Source organism: Poecilia reticulata, chromosome 16 (assembly GCF_904066995.2).
Source record: "Poecilia reticulata chromosome 16, P_reticulata-male-v2, whole genome shotgun sequence".
NCBI lineage: Eukaryota > Metazoa > Chordata > Actinopteri > Cyprinodontiformes > Poeciliidae > Poecilia > Poecilia reticulata.
This window is the reverse complement of record NC_088845.1, coordinates 31,561,778-31,588,834: the sequence shown is the minus strand read 5'-3', so window position 1 is coordinate 31,588,834 and position 27,057 is coordinate 31,561,778. Positions and strand designations below refer to the sequence as shown.

The window sequence follows — 27,057 nt, the reverse complement described above, 5'->3', positions numbered from 1 at the left end:
CTGTTCAAAAAGGGGGACCGGAGGGTGTGCTCCAATTACAGGGGGTCACACTCTTAAGCCTCCCTGGTAAGGTCTATTCAGGGGTCCTGGAGAGGAGGGTCCATCGGATAGTCGAACCTCGGATTCAGGAAGAGCAGTGTGGTTTTCGTCCTGGTCGTGGAACACTGGACCAGCTCTACACCCTCAGCAGGGTCCTGGAGGGTGGATGGGAGTTCGCCCAACCAGTCTACATGTGTTTTGTGGACTTGGAGAAGGCGTTCGACCGTGTCCCTCGGAGGCTTTGGGTCATGACCGAAAGAACGAGATCACGGATACAAGCGGCCGAAATGGGTTTCCTCCGCAGGGTGGCTGGGCTCTCCCTTAGAGATAGGGTGAGAAACTCGGTTATCCGGGAGGGACTCAAAGTAGAGCCGCTGCTCCTCCACGTTGAGAGGAGCCAGTTGAGGCTCTGGCATCTGGTATGGATGCCTCCTGGACGCCTCCCTGGTGAGGTGTTCCGGGCACGTCCCACTGGGAGGAGGCCTCGGGGAAGACCCAGGACACACTGGAGGGACTATGTCTCTCGGCTGGCCTGGGAACGCCTTGGGGCTCCCCCGGAGGAGCTGGAAGAAGTGGCTGGGGAGAGGGAAGTCTGGGCCTCCCCAGACGGATGGATCGACATTTATTATGGTTGAAAAAGAAAAAGATGCCAAGTTTAGATTTAACTGAACTGATTACGGTAGTTTCCGAACAGTAACTGTAACAGTAAAAGTGCTGATCCTTCGTGACCTAGCATGCGCCCATTTTCATTTAGCACATGCTAGTAGCAGTACTAGCATGTGCTAAATGAAAATGGGCGCCTTCTTTGTCTGTTTTAGATTTCAACGGCAGCTTGCATCCATTATTGTTTCACTACTGCCATCTATTGGATCCTAATATCTATACCTCAAATTCTCATAATGATCCCAGTATTATTAAAAAAACAAAAAATCTTCTTTTTCCCCAAAATGCTTTTAACTGATCAACAAAATTCAATTCCCTATTAAAACCTAATTCCCTTTTAATGGGCGCTTTTTTCTTTTATTTCCAATTTTGACTACCAATGATTCACTTCCTGCTAAAGAGCCCCCTGGTGGTGGAAGAAAAATCCACATATAAGCCGCAAGGTTCAAAGCTTAGGAAAAAAGTAGCGGCTTATAGTCCGGAAAATACGGTTATATTTAAAAAAATCTGAATGCTCTCTGGTATTGTTCAGGGGGCCGGACCAAATGTGGAGGCGGGCCGTAGTTTGGGGATCACTGCGTTACATCTGTATGACACAAAAACTGAGAAAAAGTACTGTTTACATTTGAGCGAGGTTTTCACATACTTTTATTTTCTTTATTTTGTGTGCGTGTTAGCTTATTGCCTCAGGATAAATGCGGTTCAGTTTCATTGTTTTCGTTTAAACAATAAAATATTAAAATCATGAAAAACTTCGGTTTGGTGCTTCTTGGTCTAAATGACACCAAATGTAGTCAGGTTTCAGTGTATTTAGGTGAGTTTTGATGCTTTGTGGTTTGATATTGTTCACAGAAAAAGTTTGCATGGCTGCCGCACATTTTCACGCCAGCAAAAAAGTGTACGTATATTTACGCAAACATTGACGCAAACTAAATTTTTATACATGCCGACTTTTGCGTAAAATATGGGACTGCACATTTTTTGTGCGCACGGCGCTTTATGCATGAGGCCCCTGGTGACTGAGAACTGTTCTTATAAAGACTTTTATTTGCCCTAGTCTGTATCTGTAACTCCACCCATCCTGTGGTTTTGCAAAGAAATAATGTGTGTGCGTGCGTTCAGCCCAAAGATTGTGCCACGTGACTACGTGCCATGGTACTTACCTAAAAAACTTCAGAGTTTCGCCACTGTTTAAACATGTATTTATTCATAGAATTACAATTGTTAGTGATAGTGATCATTTCTCAGTTATGCTTCAACACAGTATATTTCTGAAATGATTCAGTCGTGTATTTAATCAAATGAACACAAGAGGGCACTATTATCTGACTTAGCAGGGAAAAATAATAAACCTCAGAAGCATAAGGAAAAACAGCTACACTAAAATACATGTCTTAAATACAGACCTAGTGACAAACATTTGTATTCTCTGATATTTCACATAAATTCACTCAAACCAAGAAGTTGTCTTGATTTTAGATAATAATACATATTTTTGCAAAGATTAATTTTTAAACAACACAACACTCAAAAAGTACAAAGGAAAATAAAACTCATGCTTTCTAATGAACAAACATTGTGCATAAGGATGCTTAGAACACTTGAACACTTTCTTTGTTTACTGGTACTGGCAGGTATCAGTAAAGTAGTCAGACTCTAAAGGAGGTGATAAAATACTCGTGTTGCTAGTTGATCTTCACCTGATCCTTACACTTCTTTGGTGGAAGCTGTGTGCTGCTGGAAAGAGGAGACGGATTCTTCAAAAACATCGTCCTCCATGCCTTCCTCTATAGGCCTCATCTTAGTCGAAGATTTGGTTTCAGGTGATTTTTCTAGAAATATAAATATTACAATTACTTCAATAAGGAAGAATTAAAATACACATTTCTTACCTGGGGTTAGAAAATGCAAAACTGAGGACCAGTGATTATCAGCCCCCGGGCTCCTCGGCAGCTCTGGGAGTGTGCATCACAACATGAAGAGCCCTTTCATGGAGCTGGGTGTAGCACATCTGACATAACATTTTGAAAGCTATCTTTACCACATTCACTTTTATCAGATGGTTTGTTTCCTTCTAATGCAGATAATGGTTTCACACTTACAGCTTTTTCTCAAAAATGAAAGAAAATGACACATTATATGCTTTCCATGTATGCCATCCTTTCACCTGCATGCAAAGTTATAGTGAGTAGTTTCCATTGTTAACACATTATTCTAAGTATTTTTGACCCTTGAATCCTTCATAATAATCTTTTTTATTCAATGCAGAAGGATTTTATAGCACTATAAGGTAATGACTTCTAATAAGAACCAGTTGTACAATTCTGAATTTATGCATACAGGCTCAAATATATTAATTAGTGTCATCTCAAGAAAGCTGCTTTAATGTTACTTTTGTTTTCAAGTAAAAATATACCAAAAAAGTGAACTGAATAAAGAGCTGTAGTTTTGTCCTGCTTTCTGAAAGACCAAAGGAACATAACATTGATTTGCAGTGAAACTATACTTTGATTTTTCTGATTGAAATGTATGTTTTTAGAATTTGCTTCTCTCTTCCTAAATGTTTCTATTATGACTTCCTTTTCATAGTCCTTAATTGTTACTATCCACTATAAACCTTTAACCAGTCAGCATTAGGTAACAACAGTTCAACTGAAAAGTATTGAGTTGTCAGATAAAAATGTTGGTGTTTGGTGATGAGGTTCAAGTTTCTGGGGCTAGACGGCCTCTTTGCCATCACCTAATCTTTAACTCCTTCCACATATTGTGTAACAATTTAGAATATTAACATTACTTGCAGCTAAAGAAACAAATTGGTAAAATTAAATGATTATTTTAGTGTAAGTCTGGCAGGGAGTATGAATAATTCTGAGTTCAACTGTATCATGTTCCAGTCAAGCAAATTTTTAAAGTCACTGAATTCTCAGTACCATTTACATCAGTGGTGTCAAACTCCAGTCCTCAAAGGCCACTGTCCTGCAGTTTTTAGATGTGCCACAGGTACAAAACACTGGAATGAAATGGTTTAATTACCTCCTCCTTGTGTAGATCAGTTCTCCAGATCCTTGCTAATGACCTAATTATTCTATTCAGGTGGTGCAGCAGAGGAACATCTAAAAGCTGCAGGGCAGAGGCCCCTCCAGGACTGGACTTTGACACGTGTGATTTACACAATATGAGAAATAGGCTGACTTTGTGAATAGAGATGTTATTTTTTCAGTCCAGTCTCTTTTGTTCTTTTATCAATCTTTGATTTAGTTTTAAACAACAACATTATCTTCACAATATTAATCCACCACATTTATATAACAAACATGTGAACATCAGATACACTGTGAGAGTAGGAATATTAAGAAAACAGAAAAAAATATATTGCAAGTTAAGAAAAAAGCTAAAGTCTAAATTGAGAGGACACACAAATGATCAATGTTTTAAAATGATCTGATGCACGACATTACCTTTATGAAAAAAACATTCAAAATTAAAAAATAATTTTTTGATCCCAAAGGGAAATTAAATGTTGTTGTAACTCATTAATTCTTCCGAATGTTATTGTAGATAGTCATGGCTGTTTTGCAGGAAAGATCTCCTGTAGCAGTCTGTATTACACTGAATCTGAAGAAGCCTCTGAAAATACTTCATTTTTCCAAGTCAGTCTCATGAAGAGGATGGTCAGTGTTGTCCACAATTTTAATGACCTCATGAAAAATCCTTCTTTGCCTCATCATCTCCAGAGGTTCCAGAGTGGTCCCCAGAACAGAACCAGAACAGAACCAGCCTTCTTTATCAGGTTGTTGAGCTTTTTTATGTCCCTGGTTCTGATGCTGCTGCCCCAACAGACTGACAGCAGAAGAGATGATGCTCTTAACAACAAACTTATGATTTAATAAAGTCTTAAATACAAAGGTCTAGTGACAGCTAGACTAGGTGTCTTGGTAGCAGCAGAAAACTATACCATGTGCCACTCCTGTCAGCTAAAAAGCTACAATTAGAGCAGGCTCAGGAAGTCTTAGCTTCAGATGGAACATTCAGATGTTAAGAAATGGGTGCAAAAGTATGAAAGCATTGACTAATGCTGCCTTTTATCAATTGTTCCAGCTGCAGAAAGAGGTGTAATAATACAGGGAAAATTTTATACATTAGTGTTGACTGAGCTCTATTTAAACACCACAGCCTATCCTACAATTATTAGTCATCTCAATCCAAAAGAAAATAATTGAAATCTTTGGATGAAGTTGTTTGTTTGCCTTGCTCTGTTTGGCATATAAGATGGTTACAGGATGCAGAAGAAGCCCTGTGTGGTTGTTTTAAGACTACAGGCAACGTGCAGACACATGGAGAAGACATCAATGCCTTAACTGAATGTGTTACTGACAATATGCAGAGCCACAAGCCACGATCCTTGGTTTAACTTAAGGTTAGGCCTGAGCACATGGTGGAGCTTTATCACTCTTTGTTCCAAAGTGACAAGCGGGTCAAAATCTGAACAGTGTGTCTAGACCTGATCCCCTCCACCTTTGCTCCTTCCTCCTGATGTCTCCCACTGCAGGGAGGGACACACTGATTAGTAATGCAGGGTTTTAGTTGCTGTTGTGGTTCTGCTGATATTTCTTTGTCTTCTTGTTTCAAATAATTTGTGACGTTCATTAATTTTTCTCTCTCTGTCTCTCGCTGATGACTCCAAAGATTCTTGGATAAAGCCCTGATTCAACTACAGAAACCTAAACAATACTAATTATTTAATTAGTAATAAATGATTAATTATTAAAAATTATGTAAGCCAAACATTGATGCAAATGTTGATACCCAACACTGTTATGTCTTTGGACTGCTTTGAGTCAGTGGGGCTTTCTGAGTTATCAAAAACTTTAACTTCTTCTAAACCTTCAACATGTTGGACTCTGTCTCAACCAAATTATTTAAAGAACTGTTCCCTTTGATTACTGCCTCCATTTTAGATATGATAAACCTATCCTTAGTACATGGGTACACTGGCTTTTAAGCTGAAATTAAACCTTTACTTAAGAAGCCTTTTGATCAAGATGACTTAATAAATCACAAGCCTGTGTTTAATCTCCCTTTCATATCTAAAATTCTTGAGAAAAGAGTTGCTAATCAAGTGTTTGAGAATTTAAATGTTGGAAGACTTTCAGTCAGGTTTCATCAAAGCACTGAAACTGCAGTTCTGAAAGTTACAAATGATATTCTCTTGGCTTCAGATAACAGACTTGTGTCTGTTCTGGTTATGCTTGATCTCAGTGTAATTTTTCATGCAGTCGACCACAACATTCGCTAAAGGCTTGAACATGTAGGTATCAAAGCAACAGCACTAGGCTGCCTTAAATCCTAGAAATGAAGCTCTGGGTGTTTCAACTAAGAGGACCACATCAGATGTTACCAGACCTCAACTCTGCCTCAGCCTTTCATTAATCTTATTTTGACGAAACTCTGACTATATAAAATGTTAATAGCACAAAACAAGTTAGGACAAGACTGTTAAATAAGGCAAAATATAGATTTGAAAAGGTTAAGTCATCTAATCGTGAAGAAACTGAAATTTTTGATGTCAAGTGAAGAACTTTAATCAGGTCAGTAGGTTTGTGTTTGGTTACAGAAAGTTGAGTTAGGGGGAAAATAAAGAGGTGCTCTTACAACATTTCCATGGAAGTGCTGTGTCAGGGAGCGGTCACAGCTGAAGGTTGGACAGGAGGACAACTGTCAGAGAAACACTACATATCGTCTGAGTGGGGAAATTAAAAACACTACAATGAGCTTACAGTGGGAAGACCTAATTATACTGCAGTTTGTAAATAAATGACGACAATGGAGAAGCAAAAACACTAGTACAATTCCACAGACCTTTTGCAGGTGAAAGAAATTTGAGAGTATTCTACTTTGATACCATAGGAAGATTGTTCATAAAGGCTCTTTCAAATATCGAGGTAAAAAATAACATTCAATAAAAGCTAAAATTAGAGTCAAAGAAGCAATATGGGAAAGTTTGAAAGTTCAAAATCTGCCAACTATAATTCCAAACAAGTTGAGACAGTGAAAATGGCATGTTCTGGTTTAATTTTCTAACCCACATGTAGAATCATATACAAGAAGCCACATAAAGAAATTGTATTTATTTTCAAATTAAGATCAGATTGTACAGGTTAAAAGATCTTCTTGTTTTTCTGGAGTGGGAAGGTCATGGAAACAGTTCCGTCTGGAAAGAAAGTGGTATTAATAACAGCCAGAAATGAGATGATCAAAGAGGGATAAAGCAGAATAACTGTACTTACTCTTGAATAGATCTGAGTGGTGCACTAGGGGAAAACAGCCAGAGTCCGGTGTGGTGAATGGATGATAATAATTCCAGAGATAAGAACGAAATCGGCGGTCATATTAGAGATCCAGAAGTCTGACGGAGCGAGGCAGAGAGGTAGAAATGGTATCCTGCTTTCAGGCAGGTGAACTTCCCGGTAGGATCCACAGGAGGCAGTGATGGGTCCGGCAACGCGTCGGCGCATGCGACAGTGTGCATATCGCTATAAGAAAGTCATGTGACCAATACAGGAACTGTTTCAAACTCATAGACATAAACACGTAGACCCTGTCCCAATCATAGACTCACATAAACACACTTGTTCGAGAAGGACCTCGCTGCAGCAAACAGAAAGGGGCAGGACGGACCACTGTCAGTCTCAAACCTTATTTGGAAATGGGACCATTGCACTCCGGAAGTGAAGAGGGCGATATTTCCTATATTATCCGCCATCTCCTGGTTTTATTTTCTTTTAAAATCTGTAATATATCCTCGTCTTTGGGAAGGAGTTTCACTCTCAGTATGTTTTTGAACTTCTCTCTCATTTACTTCAGCGCAGCTCACAGTTTTTAAAAAATTCTGTAGATTTTGGTGTTCTTCTAAATCTGCTTCTTAGTCACATCTTTTCGGGCCTGCTACCGCCACTAGTGGCGTGGGGGTGGTAACACAACTAATACAATTACTAAATCAGAAAACCACAAAGTCTTTATTATTTATTATTAATTCTGGCATTACTGGAACAGTAAAGGATAAATTCCCTCACAAAAGAACATACCTTTTCATTTTCTTAAGTAAGTACAGCTAATTAAATGACATAAACAATACTTTCATACATTAGAAATAATATCTATACATCTATCAATTATAGGAGGAACAAAAGAAATAAGGAGACATGAAAAACAACATGAACTATAATAAAAAATACAATTTGCAATGTATACGTAAGAAATTTAATTGAGCAAAAGTCAATAACAAACAAATTAATTAGGTTAACAGAAGAATAACAACCCAGGTTGTTACAACCATTAGTGTGGCTTCAAGTTTGCTCAAATATGCTAAAATGTTATATGCTTAGTATATTTAGTTTTCACAAGGGTTACATCCATCGTCCATCCTCCTCTTTTAATTTTCTCAACATGAACTTGTGGCAGAGTGTAAGAATGAGCCCAAACTCTTTCTAAGGATACAAGAAATTCTAGAGAAGTCCAGTAATCTACTGTTACCTTAGATCTTAAGGCACAATGCAGGCAGAACTTATGACCATTTAAATAACTAAAAAATAGTGTTGAAGTGAAGGGATAGTGGCACTTACGGAGAGATGATCCAGCAGATCCTCCTCGTAGGATCTGGTTAAGAACATCATCTGTGTCACTAGTGCTCGCCATGCTGTTCCTCATCTGCATCATAGAAAGCTGAGAGCACAGGCTGGGCTGACGATCCATCTTTTTCACTGCCTAGAACACAACCGCCACCAGCAGCAAAGTTCTGGTAACACAATCAGTAAGAAAACATTGTTGTGTCTTTACAAAGTTATCCTCACCTTATCGCTGAGTGTGGGGTCATTTAGAGTGTACAGTTTGTTGGTGATGTCCTTGCCGATGAGGTACTTGAACACCTCATTCAGGAAAGTGTCTGATTCTAGGAAGTAAGTGAGCCGTTCTCGAGACCAACACAGGAACTTACAGTTCTCCTCTGCCACTATTGTCACCTATCAGTAAGAATAGATCAATACAATTTTCACTCATTTCCAAAGTTGGTACTGTAAGCATCTACAGTGGCCACGTGAATATGAGAACTGAACCAGTGTATTGGAAAATGGTGGGCTGGTTGGGGAATGAATCAGGCAAGAAAAATTAAAGCAAACTTAATTTTTTAAAGGATTTTCTTGTCTGTACTGGCCTGTATTTGACAGTGAGTAGTCAGGAAAGTGGGTTATGAGAGAGGGAAGACATTAGGTAATGGTCAAAAGGCTGGGACTCTGGGCCAGGAGTCGGACCTCTGACGGCCGAGTAGAGGACAAAGGTCTCTGTACTGAGGTGGTGTGCTTTCCCCCTGTGCCTCTGCCATGCCCTCATCTTAAACTATAACTTTAGTTTTGGCTTCCAAATTCTGCAGACCTCAAGTCAGACAATTCTTTGTGGGATTTGCTGAGCAAGCAAATCATATCCCTGGAGGCCCCACTTTACTACTACCAGTATTTAATGGACTTACTGTCCATTACTGCATTTTGGTTTCTTGCAAGGGCCTAAACTAGTCCATGCACTGGGAGGTTAGAGCTTATCTGGCTACAACACAGACAGTTACTCAGTCTAGGCTTGAGTAGATCTTGATGTCATAGGCTGGTGTATATCCATATTTATGTTTTCTTTGACTTTCTGCTTTTTACCTGGAACTTCTCCCCTCTGTGCATCTCAGTAGACCTGAACTCCGGAGAATCAATGAATGAGTTGGTATAGATGTTGTGGAGGAAATGACCTCGATATGACACCTTCATCCTGTGCCAAAAACATTCAATTCACAATTCTTATCAATTTTATAAACTACTGATAACAATTGTCAATAAGTGTTACTATTGGTAAAACCTTGAAGACTTAGCCTTCCTACTGACCAGTAGATGCATAAAGGAGCAAACCTTTCTGATGCCATAAATATTTATAAATGAAACTAAAAAAACCTCAAGCAGTTAAGGTAAGTATGGATGCTATAGTTTTCTGCCAGGAGCCATGATTATTCAGATTATGCTTCAGTCAGGAAGTGTTAAAGACTGTAGCTAGCCATGCTGCAAACATAACTTACTTTCCTTTGAGCAGGATACTGAGGCGTTCATCTACAGAGGTCTTGTCCTCAGCAGCATATGCTTGGCCTTTCTTCAGAGTCTGGATGGTGCAAAACTGTCCTGTGAGCCTCTGAAACAAAGCCTCCTGCACATGGAGAGGCTCAAACATCCGCTTGTAGACAGCCCGCAGCTCCCTGTCAATCTTAATCTGAAAGAGCACATTCACAATTCATCCTTATAATAAACAACAATTACTTAAAATAATCATTAATGAAAACAAAAAAGCTTTCTTGGGTATATTGCTTGTAAAAATCAATTTGAGAGACAGTGACTAGATAATACAACTGAGGGCAAAAGAAGGTTTCTTTGCATCTTGTTATGAATCTTGGTCTCATTCTTGTGACTTGATGGAGATCCATTACTTGAACAGTGAGTCCTGATGCTGCCTGAAGATTCTTAGCATACAAATGGGTCAAATGTCAGAGGACATGGTGATCATTAGCTTAGGTAGTGATGGAAAAACTAAAGACTGTGCTTCAGCATTAATATTTTGTTTCCCAACTGTAAGAAGTAATGGTAACAATATGTTGAAAAGAGAGCATAGAGCATGGTGATGCAGAACTCACCGGCCTGCGCTTATACAGGAGAAAAAATAAGTGCATGAAGTTGACCACCAAGAACACCACGTTCCAAACCATCACATCAAGGTTGCAACGATACAAAGTGGCCCAAGCAATGAAAAGACTGCATCCTGTCAAAATAAAGCAAACAATAAAGCAAGTAAAGAAGTACAGGTCCAGCCAATTAATCTCTGCATGCAACTCATAATAAAATTATTCTGTGCAGCTCATCTCAACCCAATGCAATGGAAGAGATGAATGAGGCAATTCCACTAACCTTCATTGTTATGCTGCTTATTTAAGAAGAACTGGTTAAAGGTATACTGTAATGGTAAGTAATGTTCATGGAATTAGCTAAATTTCTCTTCTATTTCAGTATGTCACTTTATAAGCGATATATTTTTATATGTTTATTAAAATCGTCACTGCATCCTGACAGGATAATATGAGACAGAATCTGTGAAAAACTCCTCTGCCTCCTCCCTGCCATCTGAAGAAATACACCACTCCTGGTCAGAAACAACCAATCAGAGACAGAAAGAAGGTATCAACCTTGTGTATGCACTACCCACACCCTTCACCATAATCTCTGCTGAGCTACAGCTGGTTCACCACAACATAACCAGCGATGATGGCCAGGCTAGTTAGCATCACCACCAATGATGGCAGAGACATTGTTTTCCTGGAACTGTGAGTTGTTGTGAGTAACCCTCCCAACCCCACTGGGGACAAGGCTGTATAGAAAATGGATGGATGGATGATAAAATGTGGGAAAAAAAATGTATGTGAAATACAAATAGATAAATATAATTGAACAATCTGACCAAACATTTGTCCTTGATTTGGTTATCCAGCTTTATAAAGTCTCTTAGAGCTAAAATCTTGTTTTGGGAATCTTAACATGCTGTAAAATGTTTCATCTGTTTTCATCTTCCCTAGATTACTTCCTTTTGTACTCCAGGACATTAAACATTTGTGAACCTTTAGGATCATAAATCACAAGACCTTACATTGCCAAATGGCAGATCTTTGTTCATTTAAATCAGACAAATTCATCAGGTACGAATGGACCACTGCCTCTCAAAACCAGTGATGTGCAGTCAGGGGAGGAAGGTCAGGCAGTGCCTGACCTGTAATCCTAAATACCTATTTAGGATTACAGGTCAGGCACCTGCATGAGAAGTAAAATAGATTCTAATAATTATAAGAGAAAATCCATTTTTACACTTGACATTTCTTTGAATATTTTTTATTGGTAATATATCAATATTTTTATGGTCAAAAATTGCTGAATTTATTCATTGCCTGTTAGAAATACATTAGAAGACCAGGGTGCAGTGCTGTGCTTCACCCTTGGTGGCGCTGTCACAAAAAGCGAATGAAGCAGTTTGCTGCCGCATGCTTATTGCTGTTTTCTCAATATTGCCAATATACTTATAAAACATGTTTATTTACATGTTTCATATAAGCTGAGGTTCTAACTGTCTGTCTATTTAATGAATGTGAGTGACAAATTAGTCTTTCTGACCCGTCTTAAATGTGCAGTAACAATTTTCAGGGTGAGGCAGAAAGTACTGTGCCTTTCTGATAGGGGGCAGTACTGAGCCTCGTAAACACAAGAGGCAGCAGATGCTCTTCTACTTATTGAACAGATTGAAAACAATCAGAAAAATAGAGAAAATACAGTTGGAATTGAACCATTTAATAGAACTCTCTTTTTTGACTACCAGATTTTTTAAAATTAAAGGGAAATGAGGCAGAAACAAAGACTTTGTTTTACAACAGAGTGATATTTCTGGAGAATGATAGGTGTATGGACTCATAAAAATAAAGGCAAGATCATACATGATTAATCATTTTAATGTGAAACAGGGAGATCAAACTAAGAAAACATTTCAAATCAAGTCAAACGTGACATTTTTATTTGATCTTTTTCTTGCTATCATGTTGAGTTATTGATTAAAGTATAATTAAAAGCTTTAACTTGAGTTCAGTCTTTGAATGTGAATGTCTGTATGCTAACATAGTGTACAGACATTTACCACTTTTTGTTTGGTCTCATACTTTGATTCAAACACTTTAATCCCGCCTGCAGCTCCAACAGATGCAGTAAATTTTTTTTACTGTGTTTAACAAAACAAAAGAAAGAAAAGAAAACCTTTGTAATAAAGAAAGAATAGGGTAAGTATGGTCTAACCTGGGATCACATCCCATTTTGCCATGTCTTTCTTTCAACTGCATTACACAAGATTAGGGATGTATAGAGTATCACAGGTTTTAAAGCACAGCATGCAAGGTGGACCTATCCTTCTTTGGACTGAGTGGGGACAACTGGACCGGTGGTTCGGTTCGGTTGTGGTCTGGGTTCACTGAGCTGTGCCCTCTGATCTCTGGTGGTGGGCAGACAGCTTCAATTGCGTAATTATTGCTAATATTGTTATTACTTTATAATTAGTGGCCGTTTTCTTTCTCTTTAATAGTAATAATGTAGTAATTTTAACATCATCTTCTTTTTTTCTCTATCATATCAACAAGCACTACAAATACCCAAGCACTGTTCAGAACTCTTGTCCTATTTCTTTTTTTTTCTCTTAAAAAAAAAGAAGCACTAATGCTGTGACATGATGGTTTACTGAAGTCGCATTGGCAACATTACCATTTCAAAATGTATTATTTTCATTTTTATTCATCTTGAATCCAGCAAAGCTCTGCTAGTTATTTCCCATAATTCTTGCTGTTTCCTGTCTCCAGTCAATCCAGGCAAAGATAAACAAAGTGGAGAAGCTTTTTCCATGCCCCCCCCCCCCCCCCCCCCCATCCCCCTTTTTCTCCAGAGTGGAACTGACTCAGCTACAGCCTTTTAAGGCCTCAGCTCTGGTGATGAGACGTCAACAGAAGAATAAAACTTATAAACAACATATTGAAAAAATGTAACACCTCAACACAACTTTGCTGATATCATTTCAGTGTTATGTTACCCAGTACACTTTGAATTAAAGTCTAAATAGGTACAGCTCTCTGCTGTGTCTGATGCACCATTATCATCAGTGAAATGCCTTCAGAGAAGTTTTGGGGGGTGCAGGGGGGCTGACCTGTCATCAGGAGGAGGCGCAGCAGAATCATGTGCAGCCCCAGGGTGGTGGGAATGAGCAGGCCCAGCAGCAGGGACAGGTTCCCCAGATGGAACAGCATGTGATGGACCTGCTCCCACTGCTGGCAGGAGGTGGCGTTGGCCTCCACAGCTGGAACCTCTGGAGTGGATGAGGTTAATGTGGGCAGCATGGTGAGGAAGGAGGTTGGGTCAGGTGTAGACATCCTGATGGAGCTTCAGCCAGAGGAAAGGTGAGAGAACTGCATAAATATAAGGTTGACAGTAACTGACCACTTCTTTACTGTTGCTGATGCTGGACTCCATCTTCTGGACAGCCAGCAAACCCACCATGTAGCAAAGCATGAGAAAGCTTTGCCTCTGGACACTTCAGAAGCAGATGCGGAAGTGGAAGAGATATTTGTGTCTGTTTGAACCTGCCTAAATCCCCAGAATTAACTAACAATACTTCAGGAAAATTTCTAATCCGAACATTAAAACACAGCAGGTGAGTTATGTAACAGGTACAGGGTAGAGACTGAAGGAAAATGCAACTGTTTACTGTTCATGTACTTTATTCTGGGATATTTTACTGATAAAATCTTCATGAAGCATAATTATTTTTGGATGGATCTGGCTGCTGAGCTGAACCATCCCATCATGTGCTCATACACAGTGAAGTGGCAGGGAAAGCTGATTTAGCTGTGCTGAACAGCTGCAGCCTGCTCTGTTCCCAGCGCTGCCAAGGCTCCCATGTAAAAATAGAATCGGAAACAGTTCTGCACTCACACAACATATCCCCCCAACTCTAACTTTCAAAAAGCTTTCCTAATGACGATCAGGGAAACAGGAGGCTTCTTACCGAGTACGTTCAGGGCGAAGACAGAAGAGCGCTTTCTGCAAGCGGAGCGGAGCGTTTCTAGTGACCGCAGGTTGGACCTTCTCTCTGCATAATGTGCATCGCACATTCCACAGAGCTGACAGGGGGAGGGAGACCAAGTTGGGCAAGCGAATGAGAGCTATACCCGAAAGCTCCCAACAGGGGGCGACATGTCACATTGGGACCTGAAATGTTGATGTTTTGTCAATCTAGGACTTTAGAAAAAAACCCGTTTTATTTTGCAGCAGTAAAATCACAGATATGATACTGTCTGCTTGTTTCCACAACTCAATATTTTGGATTTGTAAAACATATCAAAAATAAGCACTTCAACAAGTAGATGGCATTCCTTCTAATGTTGCAAAGTTTCAAATATTTTCCATTTCTGGCATTAAAGTTTTAAGAATCTAGGGAAACTATTTAGATAAGTTCTGTTTTTTGAAACATAATTCTATTTCAGAGAGTTCTGGTTGGAGACAGAATCTACAAGTCCATATGTGACGCATTAGTACAATTATTTATGTATTAATGATTTATTGGTTGCCTGTTGTTGGAAATATTAGTTTAATTATACTAGTTTTAATGATGTTTAACTTTAGCACATGTTGAAAATTAGACGAATCATGATTGTTTTGAGTCGGCCTCAATTTGGTTTAGATTTAGACTTATTTAATCAATATATAACTTGATCAGTCAAATATTTTTCTTAGATATAATGAGCACAATTTGATTAAAATTAGTAGTAGCTTTTTTATATTAGATGATAGACTTAAGAAGTGTGTCATATATTCATCTGAAAAATGTTTTAGTTCATTATAACTGAAGAAGTTGAAAACTAATCAGAAAATATTAAGTGTGATAGATGTTTTAATACTAAAATGGCTCATGTCTGTTTTATAAGAGTTTGAAGATATTGTGTGCTAATGTGCTAATTTTTATAATCAAATCTGCTGTTTGATGCCCTGGGTCAGAGGTCAGGAGAGCTCTGTGCAGTTCAGGAACCAGTTTGAGACAGTTTGAAACGAAGAACACGGATAGCTGATAAACTTTGGTCCCGCTTTCTTAAGTAAAATGTTTCAGTATGAAATGAACACATCTATTGTTTGTACCCTGGGAAAATGCACAGAGAGGATAGCTTAGACAGCAATGAATTCATCCCTTGGCCTTGGTAACACCTGCATGTCTCGTGCAAACAGCAACACCTCGTTACGGGTTGTTTGAGACAACCTCTAAATCAGTGTTTCTCAAACTTTTTCGGGCCAGCGCCCCCCCAGCCTTTATCCAGGTCCCTCACAGCCCCCACCAAAAAATTTGTAGGCTACTTTGCACTGACAATAATTTTATTATTAATGTTACTATCATTATTGTAGATGTTTTGAATCGGCGCACCGATTATGTTTTCCCATACACTTCAGCGCGCCTTACGCTCCTTCACCTCGCGCACATAACGGGGTAAATGTAGCAAGTTTTGCCCTAAACGTATCGGCGTCTGGAGGAGGGGAGCTGGGGGGGGAGGCGAGCGTATGTTTCTACGCTCCTTCGTGGGGGGGCGCCGATTTATGTTTTCACATCCACCAGAATAATGTGTAGTTGCGCCCCTACCCATGGCACTTCAACAATATTATTTTACCTTTTATCTGGAAATAGTGTCTGTTTATTCTTGCCATACAGTCTCTGTATTAATTATTGATCGAAAGGTCTTGCCATACCAGTTTATTCCTCCATATTTACTTTAGTTTCTTAGTTTATTCTTGCATTTTGTACTACATTCATTTCCATTTAGTTTCTTTTGATTAGTATTATCCTTTCTTGGTTTATTGCTATGTCCACTTTAGTTTCTTTCCTGTTGCTAGATTTATTTTATTGTTTGTTGACCATCAGTAATCTTCACTCATCACCTGCTGCGCCGTCTAATCGTCATGTGTTTCACATCATGTGTTGATTTTTTCACTGTTCAGCGTCGGATTCTCTGTTTTTATGCCATAATTCACATCTAGTTCGTTGCTCCGTTTTGCCCGCTTCTCATGTTTCAGAATTTTGCGCAATGTGCGCGACGTTTTTTTTTTTTAAACTCAGTAAGATGCAGGGCGGTTGGGAAGCGTATCGATGGGGAAGAGGCAGACTGACATGAACCTTTTTAAACAACACTTCTATTCAGTGTTTTGTAGCTTCTTGGTGCAGCTCCGTTCTCCTGCTACTGGTAGCTAAAATCACGACACCCTCAATGTGTATCCCTCTGAAAAATGAACCCATTTAAATAAAGAAATCCCTCCATGGGTGATACCACGATAGAGAGCGTTCATTGTATAGCGTTAACACGGAGCTGTAAGTGGTCCGGTATGAAACGGGGGTGATAGAACAACACAGCACTTTTAAATTTCAATAATCAGAATGCAGAAATTGTTTCCGTTGTTTAAAAAGGTTTATGTCAGTCTGCCTTTACGCTTCCCGACCGCCCTGCACCTTACGGGCTTAAAAAAAGACGCACACATTGCGTAAAACTCTGAAACAGGAGAAGCGGGACATAAAACGGAGCGACGTACTAGATGTGAATTATGGCATAAAAACAGAGAATCCGACGCTGAACAGTGAAAAATCAACACATGATGTGAAACACATGACGATTAGACGGCGCAGCAGGTGATGAGTGAAGATTACTGATGGTCAATAAATGATCAAATAAATCTGGCAACAGGAAATTAACTAAAGTGGACATAGCAATAAACCAAGAGAGAATAAAACTAAATGAAAATGAATGAAGAACAAAATACAAGAATAAACTAAGAAACTAAAGTAAATACAGAGGAATAAACTGGTATGGCAAGACCTTTCGAGCAATAATTAATACAGAGACTGTATGGCAAGAATAAACAGACACTATTTCCAGATAAAAGGTAAAATAATATTGTTGAAGTGTCATGGGTTTGTTGAGACCACATCTAGTACTGAGAATAAATATATCTTACAGACCATAACAGTAAAGAACTGATCACTTATTTATGTTTTAATTAGATTTGACATATTTATTTCTTCAATATTATTTTTCATGTTAGTGTTAATGTCATGAGGCTGATGACTCCATGACACTTTCAATTTGACTCATTAGGATTTGATTAAGAACCAGATTTGTTCTTTGTAATTTCTGTCCAGTAAAACTATTAATCTATAATCAATAGACAGATCTATATAAAGATATAATCCATGTTTCTGTCTCATATTTGTATGGCATTAAAAGGAACTTTAGTTTTTCCACTGAAAGCTCTGGTTTGAACAATAAATGCCATGTGGGTGCAGTTTTATGGATGATACTCTGATGTCCCATTCTCCTGAAGGCAGCACAGAGCTGCACCACCAGAAACTGACAAACACTGAAGAGAAGAAGAGTTATGATTAATGTAGTTACAGTTCTATCCATGTTTTAATGTTGCAGAGCTCAGTCCTTTTGCAAACAGTTCAAAGTTTAAACTGGCATGTTGAACATCTTTTATCTGGTCATTTTATGGAATATTTAACAACTAGAAAATGGCACAAAATAAGATTTTTTTTCACTCTGATTGGCTGCTGTTGGCCTATAAATTTTAACTTGAATGTTCATTAAATTTTTCTTAGACGCCTGTGAAAATAATTTCTATTTCCATGACTTTTTTGTTCTCTGGGAAATTATTTTTGATGATAAATACAGAAACAAGCATAAAAATCAAAACATCTACAATAGTGATAGTTAAATGATGGTCGGTGCAAAGTAGCCTGTAAATTCTTTGGTGGGGGGCGGTGAGGGACCTGGATAAAGGCTGGGGGGGCGCTGGGCTGAAATTGTTGAGAAACATTGGTCTAACTTATTATTACATGACTCAGTCATTGACAGGATAATGAAAACTTGAGCAGAAGGTAAAAAACTGAAAACACCAAAATGAGAAGCTGTTTATATTCTATCTGCAGTTATGTACATTCAAAGGGTTTAACGGTTGCAAAGCTGGTGTAAAACCCTTTAATACAGAGCGAAACAACATTATATGTTTTTTGTTTTTTACATATTCTGAATCAATAACAATTAGACGTTGGGTGCACTGTTGAGGGTGGGGGGACATTAAACTTTTTATTGAATATGTGTCTTTATTTGCCTCCGCAGAGCCAAACCTGATTGTTATGGTGTGCAGCTGTAACCACCAACATCTGGCAGTATTCCTGATTGACTGAAGTGATGCCTGCTGATGTTGAGTCTTCAGTTCAGCATGTTCCTGGAACACTTTCATGGATTCTGTGACAAAAACTAAAGGATAGCCTGTGATTCATGCCTGGTATGTTTGTGGTCATGGATCAGTGAGGCAGCCAGACTTCAGTTTGACTTATGCTTTGACTTGTTTTCTTTGCGGTTTCCATCTCACAGGTGAGGAGTACAGGAGAGCACAGGGTGGTTAATTCATTTAAACATCATCCCAAGTATGACACTTTGTAATGCAGAAAGAAAGTTCTAAATGTAAAGGCCTGACACTGTGTGTGTGTGTGTGTGTGTGTGTGTGTGTGTGTGTGTGTGTGTGTGTGTGTGTGTGTGTGTGTGTGTGTGTGTGTGTGTGTGTGTGTGTGTGTGTGTGACTAAGCGACCCTTTCCCCTGGCACAGGAACTTCTAGGAGGTCATGTGCTCTTTCTAATTCTGGCCCTGGCATGTGGCAGTAACTTGGTAAGCGAAGATCATAGCGGTGTCCTGCCCTATCAAAAGCCTTGTCACTAAGTGAGTACACCTTTTCAGAAATGTCACTGCGCACAATCAGGGCAAAGATCCGGGCTATGTAGCGGTGCTTAGCAAAAAGCAGGTACAGCTTCTTCCTCCTCCAGGCTATGTATCGGCACTGATCGTCAGCATGCAGAGTCACCTGAGGAGAAAAAAACAGAGAACGTCATGTTTTTCTGTAAGCTTTCAGTAAAACACAGCTCCAGGTGTTGAAAGAGCTATTTGCAATTAAAGTAACTGATATTTGTAATTTAAATATCACTTATGAGAAATTCACCATGCTCAAAATGACAGAATGTGCCTTCCAACAGAGTTTCAAAAAAGTTAAAGGTTTGTCATTTTATGTCAGCCTAAGAGACATATGAGGTCAACTTACAGCTACACAAACATAAAAACAGCTTAGACTCAGTGACCGCATACCCCAGTGTATTTTTCAGCCAGAAGATCTATGATCTATGCATTTATTTATAATGTTTTTAAAGGGTTATTTCGGCCAGGATTTGAATGAAAACTGTCAACAGAGTAATCTGAGCTCAGATGCTAATTCCTAAGCTCTACCACTGAACCAACAAGCAAAGAATTCTGAAGAGATGGGAAGAGGAACTGCATCACAGATGAAGAACTGTAACTATAAAGAAAGGGGTACATTTGTGTTCAGGAATGTGGGGGCTTCTCTGCTGAATAGACAGAGTCATAATAAACCTACAGTTACACAAAAGACCTTGAGGTAGAGGTCAGTTCTATCCTCCCTGACCTTCATCTCAATTAGACATTGAAAGAAATGTCATTATATTCATGACATGCAGAGAACTATAAACACCTGGAATATTCCCTCCTCTGAGGGCCTCAGAGAATCCCATTCAGGAGAATCCAGGAACTGGAAAGGGCAGATGTAATGCAGGAACTCTCCATTCACTGTCACATGGACTCTGGAAGAAAACAGAGAATTAAAATCCATAACCTGTATTATAACCAGCATTGTGCCAGTCAGTCGGCTCATCTGTGATTTCTGTCTGCAACAGCTACTGCTTACATCGAGACATGGAAAAGGACTAAATCAGACAAAAGGCACAGGGACAGCAGGTGAGGCATTGATGAGGCTAACTTTGTCCTTTTTTCAAAGTACACAACTGAAAACTTCTGTCATTAAACCTTTAGGAGCTCCATGACAGAGTCATGTCAGACCAGTGTTTCTCAACCTTTTTCAGCCCAGCGCCCCCCCAGCCTTTATCCAGGTCCCTCACAGCCCCCCACCAAAGAATTTACAGGCTACTTTGCACTGACTATTATTTTATCATTAATATTACTATCACTATTGTAGATGTTTTGATTTTTATGCTTGTTTCTGTATTTATCATCAAAAATAATTTCCCAGAGAACAAAAAAGTCATGGGAATAGAAATTATTTTCACAGGCGTCTGAAAAATGCAACGAACATTCAAGTTAAAATTTATAGGCCAACAGCAGCCAATCAGAGTGGAGAATATATTCTTATTTTGTGCCATTTTCTAGTTGTTAAATATTCCACAAAATGACCAGATAAAAGATGTTCAACATGCCAGTTTAAACTTTGAACTGTTTGCAAAACGACTGAGCTCTGCAACATTAAAACATGGATAGAACTGTAACTACATTAATCATAACTCTTCTTCTCTTCAGTGTTTGTCAGTTTCTGGTGGTGCAGCTCTGTGCTGCCTTCAGGAGAATGGGACATCAGAGTATCATCCATAAAACTTCACCCACATGGCATTTATTGTTCAAACCAGAGCTTTCAGTGGAAAAACTAAAGTTCCTTTTAATGCCATACAAATATGAGACAGAAACATGGATTATATCTTTATATAGATCTGTCTATTGATTATAGATTAATAGTTTTACTGGACAGAAATTACAAAGAACAAATCTGGTTCTTAATCAAATCCTAATGAGTCAAATTGAAAGTGTCATGGAGTCATCAGCCTCATGACATTAACACTGACATGAAAAATAATATTGAAGAAATTAATATATCAAAAACAAAAATAAGTGATCAGTTCTTTACTGTTATGGTCTGTAAGATATATTTATTCTCAGTACTAGATGTGGTCTCAACAAACCCATGACACTTCAACAATATTATTTTACCTTTTATCTGGAAATAGTGTCTGTTTATTCTTGCCATACAGTCTCTGTATTAATTATTGCTCGAAAGGTCTTGCCATACCAGTTTATTCCTCTGTATTTACTTTAGTTTCTTTCCTGTTGCTAGATTTATTTGATCATTTATTGACCATCAGTAATCTTCACTCATCACCTGCTGCGCCGTCTAATCGTCATGTGTTTCACATCATGTGTTGATTTTTCACTGTTCAGCGTCGGATTCTCTGTTTTTATGCCATAATTCACATCTAGTACGTCGCTCCGTTTTATGACCCGCTTCTCCTGTTTCAGAGTTTTGCGCAATGTGTGCGTCTTTTTTTTAACCCCTAAGGTGCAGGGCGGTCGGGAAGCGTAAAGGCAGACTGACATAAACCTTTTTAAACAACGGAAACAATTTCTGCATTCTGATTATTGAAATTTAAAAGTGCTGTGTTGTTCTATCACCCCGTTTCATACCGAACCACTTACAGCTCCGTGTTAACGCTATACAATGAACGCTCTCTATCGTGGTATCACCCATGGAGGGATTTCTTTATTTCTTTATTTAAATTGGTTCATTTTTCAGAGGGATACACAGTGAGGGTATCGTGATTTTAGCTACCAGTAGCAGGAGAACGGAGCTGCACCAAGAAGCTAACAGAAGCTAACAAACACTGAATAGAAGAAGAGCTGCCATCGATACAGTTGCAGCTAAACATGATTTAATGTTACACAATACAGTTTTACCAAGTTGCTCAAAGTCTAAACTGGTATTGTTGTGGATTTAAGGTGTAAAGTTTACCTTCGACCAAACGCCCCCCAAAGGCATCCCACGCCCCCCTTTTGTAAAAATGTCCGCCAGCGCCCCCTGCCGTCCTCTGAATGCCCCTTGTTGGGCGATACCTTCCACGTTGAGAACCGCTAAGTCAGATGAAGTGTACACCTCAGGCAGCTGGACAGAGCCAGTTCCATCCTCCCTGACCTTCACCTCAATGAGACATTGAAATATAACATATTTGTGTTATATTGTTGAACTTAAATATTTATTCACTTTTCCAATTAAGCATTCTTCTGTATTCTGATTTATTAACAATCTTTTTTCTTTTCTGTTATTCTGCATGGTGCTCAATCTCCGACTACAGACTTGTTTTCTTCTCAATGGATTTTAAGAACCATCCATCCATTTTCTTTACACCCTTGTGCCTAGAGGGGTCAGGGTTGCTGGTGCCTTTCCAGCTAACGTTCCAGGCAAGAGGCGGGGTCACCCTGGACAGGCCAGTCTGTCGCAGGGAAACACAGAGACTGACAGGACAAACAACCATGCACACACACACACACACACACACACACACACCCCTTGTTGGGAGAATTTAGAGAAACCAATTAACCTAACAGTCATGTTTTTGGACTGTGGGAGGAAACCAGAATACCTGGAGAGAACCCACCATGCACAGGGAGAACATGCGCAAACTCCATGCAGAAAGACCGGGGCCGGGAATCGAACCCAGAACCTTCTTGCTGCAAGGCAACAGTGCTACCAACTGCACCACTGTGCAGCCCGTTTTAAGAACCATTCATGTTAAAATGTTACAATGCAAAGGGGAAACTGCAGTTTTGCACACTATTAAAACTAGTAAGAAGAATTAAGTCACTTTAAAGAAAAACAGTCTGCCACAAAGTAAGAATGCTTTAAGCTTTCTTTAGAAATACCATCCATCCATCCATCCATCCATTTTCTGCCGCTTATCCGGGGTCGGGTCGTGGGGGCAGCAGCTTCAGAAGGGAGGCCCAGACTTCCCTCTCCCCAGCCACTTCTTCCAGCTCCTCCGGGGGAATCCCAAGGCGTTCCCAGGCCAGCCGAAAGACGTAATCCCTCCAGCGTGTCCTGGGTCTTCCCCTAGGCCTCCTTCCGGTGGGACGTGCCCAGAACACCTCACCAGGGAGGCGTCCAGGAGGCATCCTTACCAGATGCCCGAGCCACCTCAACTGGCTCCTCTCGACGTGGAGGAGCAGCAGCTCTACTCTGAGTCTGGCACTGAGCCTCATCCCGGCCGCTTCACACTCCAAGAGTCCAACTCTCACCGGAAACGAGCCCGACTTACTGCCCGCAATGCGGACCAGACTCTGACACCGGTCATAAAGGGACCTGACAGCCCGTATCAAAGGGCCCGGTACCCCATACTCCCGGAGAACCCCCCACAAAGCCCCTCTAGGGACACGGTCGAACGCCTTCTCCAAGTCCACAAAACACATGTAGACTGGTTGGGCGAACTCCCATCCACCCTCCAGGACCCTGCTGAGGGTGTAGAGCTGGTCCAGTGTTCCACGACCAGGACGAAAACCACACTGCTCTTCCTGAATCCGAGGTTTGACTATCCGACGGACCCTCCTCTCCAGGACCCCTGAATAGACCTTACCAGGGAGGCTTAAGAGTGTGACCCCCTGTAATTGGAGCACACCCTCCGGTCCCCCTTTTTGAACAGGGGGACCACCACCCCAGTCTGCCAATCCAAGGGAACTGCCCCCGATGTCCATGTGATATTGCAGAGTCGCGTGAGCCAACACAACCCTACAACATCCAGAGCCTTAAGGAACTCCGGGCGGATCTCATCCACCCCCGGAGCACTGCCACCGAGGAACTTTTTGACCACCTCGGCGACCTCGTCCCCAGAGATTGGAGAGCCCAGCCCAGAGTCCAAATGCTCAGCTTCCTCAACAGAAGGCATGTTGGTGGGATTGAGGAGGTCTTTGAAGGATTTCGCCCACCGACCCACAACATCCCGAGTTGAGGTCAGCAGCACACCATTCCCACTTTAAACAGTGTTGGTGCTGCCTTTAGAAATACATTATATGATATTCATAATCATTATGGACTGTTATCCTCTGCCAGTTGCAGTACTAGAGGGCTGGAGCCTGGCTGATTTACTCCACACCTGCTACTATTGAAGCAGTCATAAACCCAGATTAGCTGCAGAAAAGCTAGATAAGTTTATAATTTGTTCGTTATTTTTAACCCTTGTATGTCGAAATGGGGTCCAACCGACCCCACACATGTAAAACCTGTATCATTTTCCATAGACCTCTACGTTTGCCTCAGTCCTCGCACGCACAAGGGTTAAAAAAGGTTATTTTAAAGCAGTGTTTTTCAACCACTGTGGCGGCACAGTGGTGATCGTCAGGTGTGCCGTGGAAATTATCCAATTTCACCTACCGTATTTTCCAGACAATGAGCTGCTACTTCTTTCCTACACTTTGAACATGCGGCTTTTCTGTAGATTTTTCTTCAACCACCAGGGGGCTCTTTAGCAGCAAGTGAATCATTGGAAGTCAAAATTGGAAATCAAAGAAGAACGCGCTAATTTTCATTTAGAACAAGCACATGCTAGCAGCCATGCTAGCAGCAGGCACAATGGAGAAATGTTTTCAAACTCATATTGCAGCTTCTAAGTTGAGGAGTATCGATTTGGCAGTACAGGAGGTAAATAGAGCCGCTGCATGTAAACTCGGCGTGAACAAAACCGGATTTGGAGACGGAGAACTGCGTCCTTAATATATCCCGCAGTTATTAGGACGCAGCTCTCTGCTGCCCTCTGCTGGGTCCTTATGGAAAACCGAGAGCGGCAGAGATACCAGCGGCCTGTAGCCCGGTGCGGCTGATATATGCAAGTTTCCGGGGGGGCGGGAGAAGGTGTTCAAAAAATTTGAAGGTACGGTTTAAAGTATGGTGCGCTCATAGTCCGGAAAATACGGTAATTGCTCTTAAAAGATTTTTGAAAATGGATTAATTATCTGCAAATAATGCCATCTTTGAGTGTCTTTGCTGCAGTAGTGACTAGTGGCGTAATCGTGTAATTTTATTACCACTAGATGGCAGTAGGTACAGAACATTTTACATTAAAACAAGAGAATTAGTGATGCATGAACGTTACTACAGTCATGCATCTCACACAAGTGTTGTGGCAATGTTTAGGTGTATTTTTGAAGTAGAAATGTTGAGTGCAATTTGAAATAAATGTAAAATATGATCAAAATAAATGTTTGTGTTATTTGATTCTTATTCAAGACACTGATAAGAATGACTATATATGTCATATAGGCGGCTACAGAGTATCTTTGTTTCCATTTTGGTTGGTGGTGTGACTCGTGATTTTTTCAATTAAAACAATGTACCTTGGCTCAAAAAAGGTTGAAAAACACTGATTTAAAGAATAGCTGAAATGTGAGGTTTCCCAGACCAGCTGCAATAATGGGCCAGATTTGGACATAATCTCTTTATGAAACAGAAACACCTTAAATGTTTAACTACTAGTGAAAAATCTGCCTTGCAAGTTTTAGTCCTGTAGAAGTGAAGAAACCATGCAGTCACCTGCCAGACAGAAGAACAGACAACTTGTCAATAGCTGTTTTTCCTTCTACAGCAAAGAACTGGCCCTTTTCCAAGGTGTGGACAACTCCGTCACTGGAAGTCACTATCTTCCCAAAATGTGTAAGGGATACTCCGAGTCTTTTAAACATGCAATTATAAAGTTCCTCAAAGTCCTTGTCGAATGTGAGGCTCCTCAGCTTGTAGACTATATAGAGAGCCTGAGTCAAACACGCCCCGAACAGGGCGAAGTTCCAGAGGAAGGTGTCCGTGGTGCAGGGGTCGGACCACGCCCACACAGTGCTGCAGAAGAAGCCCACAGTCAGGAAGGTGAACAGGTAAAGGTGTCCGTAGAAACCGCTTCCTCCCATGAAGCCGAGGAAAAGCAGGATGTTGGCGAGGTGGAACAGAGATCCCTCCGCAGCCTCCTTCCATTCGCCACACAGCGGGAACGCTGGCGGCGCCGGCTTCACTGTCAGGTTCATGGCTTCAAAGTCCGGAGGCTCCATAGTGGTGGAAGCGAAGGAAGAACCAGCACAAGCACAGAATCAGCTCCGACCTGAAGACCTGCGGCTGCGGCTGCGGCTGCCTGTCTGTCTAACTTTTCCCTGTCCTGTTGGGTTTATGAGCGCACCGCCGCAGACAAACGGAGGAGGAAGGGGGAGGGGCTGGTCACATTTCTATTTAAAGCAGGGGTCCCCAAACTACGGCCCGCGGGCCGGATCCGGCCCGCCTCCACATTTGGACCGGCCCCCTGAACAATACCAGAGAGCATTCAGATTTTTTTTCATATATTGTATTTTCCAGTTTATATGTAGATTTTTCTTCAACCACCAGGGGGCTCTTTAGCAGGAAGTGTGTTCTGTAAACTGTGGGTGTTTTGTTTTGCATGGCGCATTGCTGCCATCTGTTGGACTTTTAGGGAACTGCTTGACTTTTATGTTATTTAATCAGTGCGGTTGTTTGATAGCAGTAGAGCAGATGAACACACGTGTCTGTTATGAACGCTGCATTCAGGTCGAGTTCTTCAAGCAATGCCTGTAAGTAGCAGCTTATACTTCAAAACGAGCCTTTATGTTAACATATGATAAAATAAGTAACTTGTTTATTGAATTAGTTTTGGAAATACCTGCGGGCGATTTGATTATGTGCTACGTCATTGCTAACTAGCAGGCTGCTAAGATTTCTCAGGTCGTTACATAGCATTGCCGCTCATAGCATTCAGAGGTAGCTGCTGTATCAGTTGTACTATGCATCTGAATATAAAACACTTCTGTAAGCTGCTCTGAGCTCATCCTGAGTTGTTTGTGTTTTGACAGTTTCACTCCATTCTACATGGAAATAAAGGAAGAACTAATTAATCCTGACTCGTGTGAAAGGAGTTTGGCTGATGGTTAGTTTTGGTACAAGACACCATAGTGAGACCATTACAAAGTAAATCATTGAAAATAAAAGAAAAAATTACCCATT

The 27,057-nt window shown here is 40.4% G+C and overlaps 1 protein-coding gene across 1 annotated transcript; it reads right to left on the bottom strand.

The window, feature by feature from the left end:
- Nucleotides 1–1,887: 1,887 nt before the first annotated feature.
- On the bottom strand, nucleotides 1,888–26,213 carry popdc1 (popeye domain cAMP effector 1). Its single transcript, XM_081597357.1, has 11 exons — nucleotides 25,591–26,213; nucleotides 19,927–20,035; nucleotides 18,971–19,248; nucleotides 14,359–14,547; nucleotides 13,501–13,733; nucleotides 10,415–10,539; nucleotides 9,809–9,996; nucleotides 9,399–9,507; nucleotides 8,553–8,720; nucleotides 8,325–8,466; nucleotides 1,888–2,534 (listed from the first exon to the last, which is right to left on the bottom strand). The coding sequence occupies exons 1-11, from the start codon at nucleotides 26,094–26,096 to the stop codon at nucleotides 2,410–2,412; spliced, it is 2,172 nt and encodes a 723-aa protein (XP_081453483.1). The 5' UTR covers nucleotides 26,097–26,213; the 3' UTR covers nucleotides 1,888–2,409.
- Between the last annotated feature and the right edge of the window lie 844 nt (nucleotides 26,214–27,057).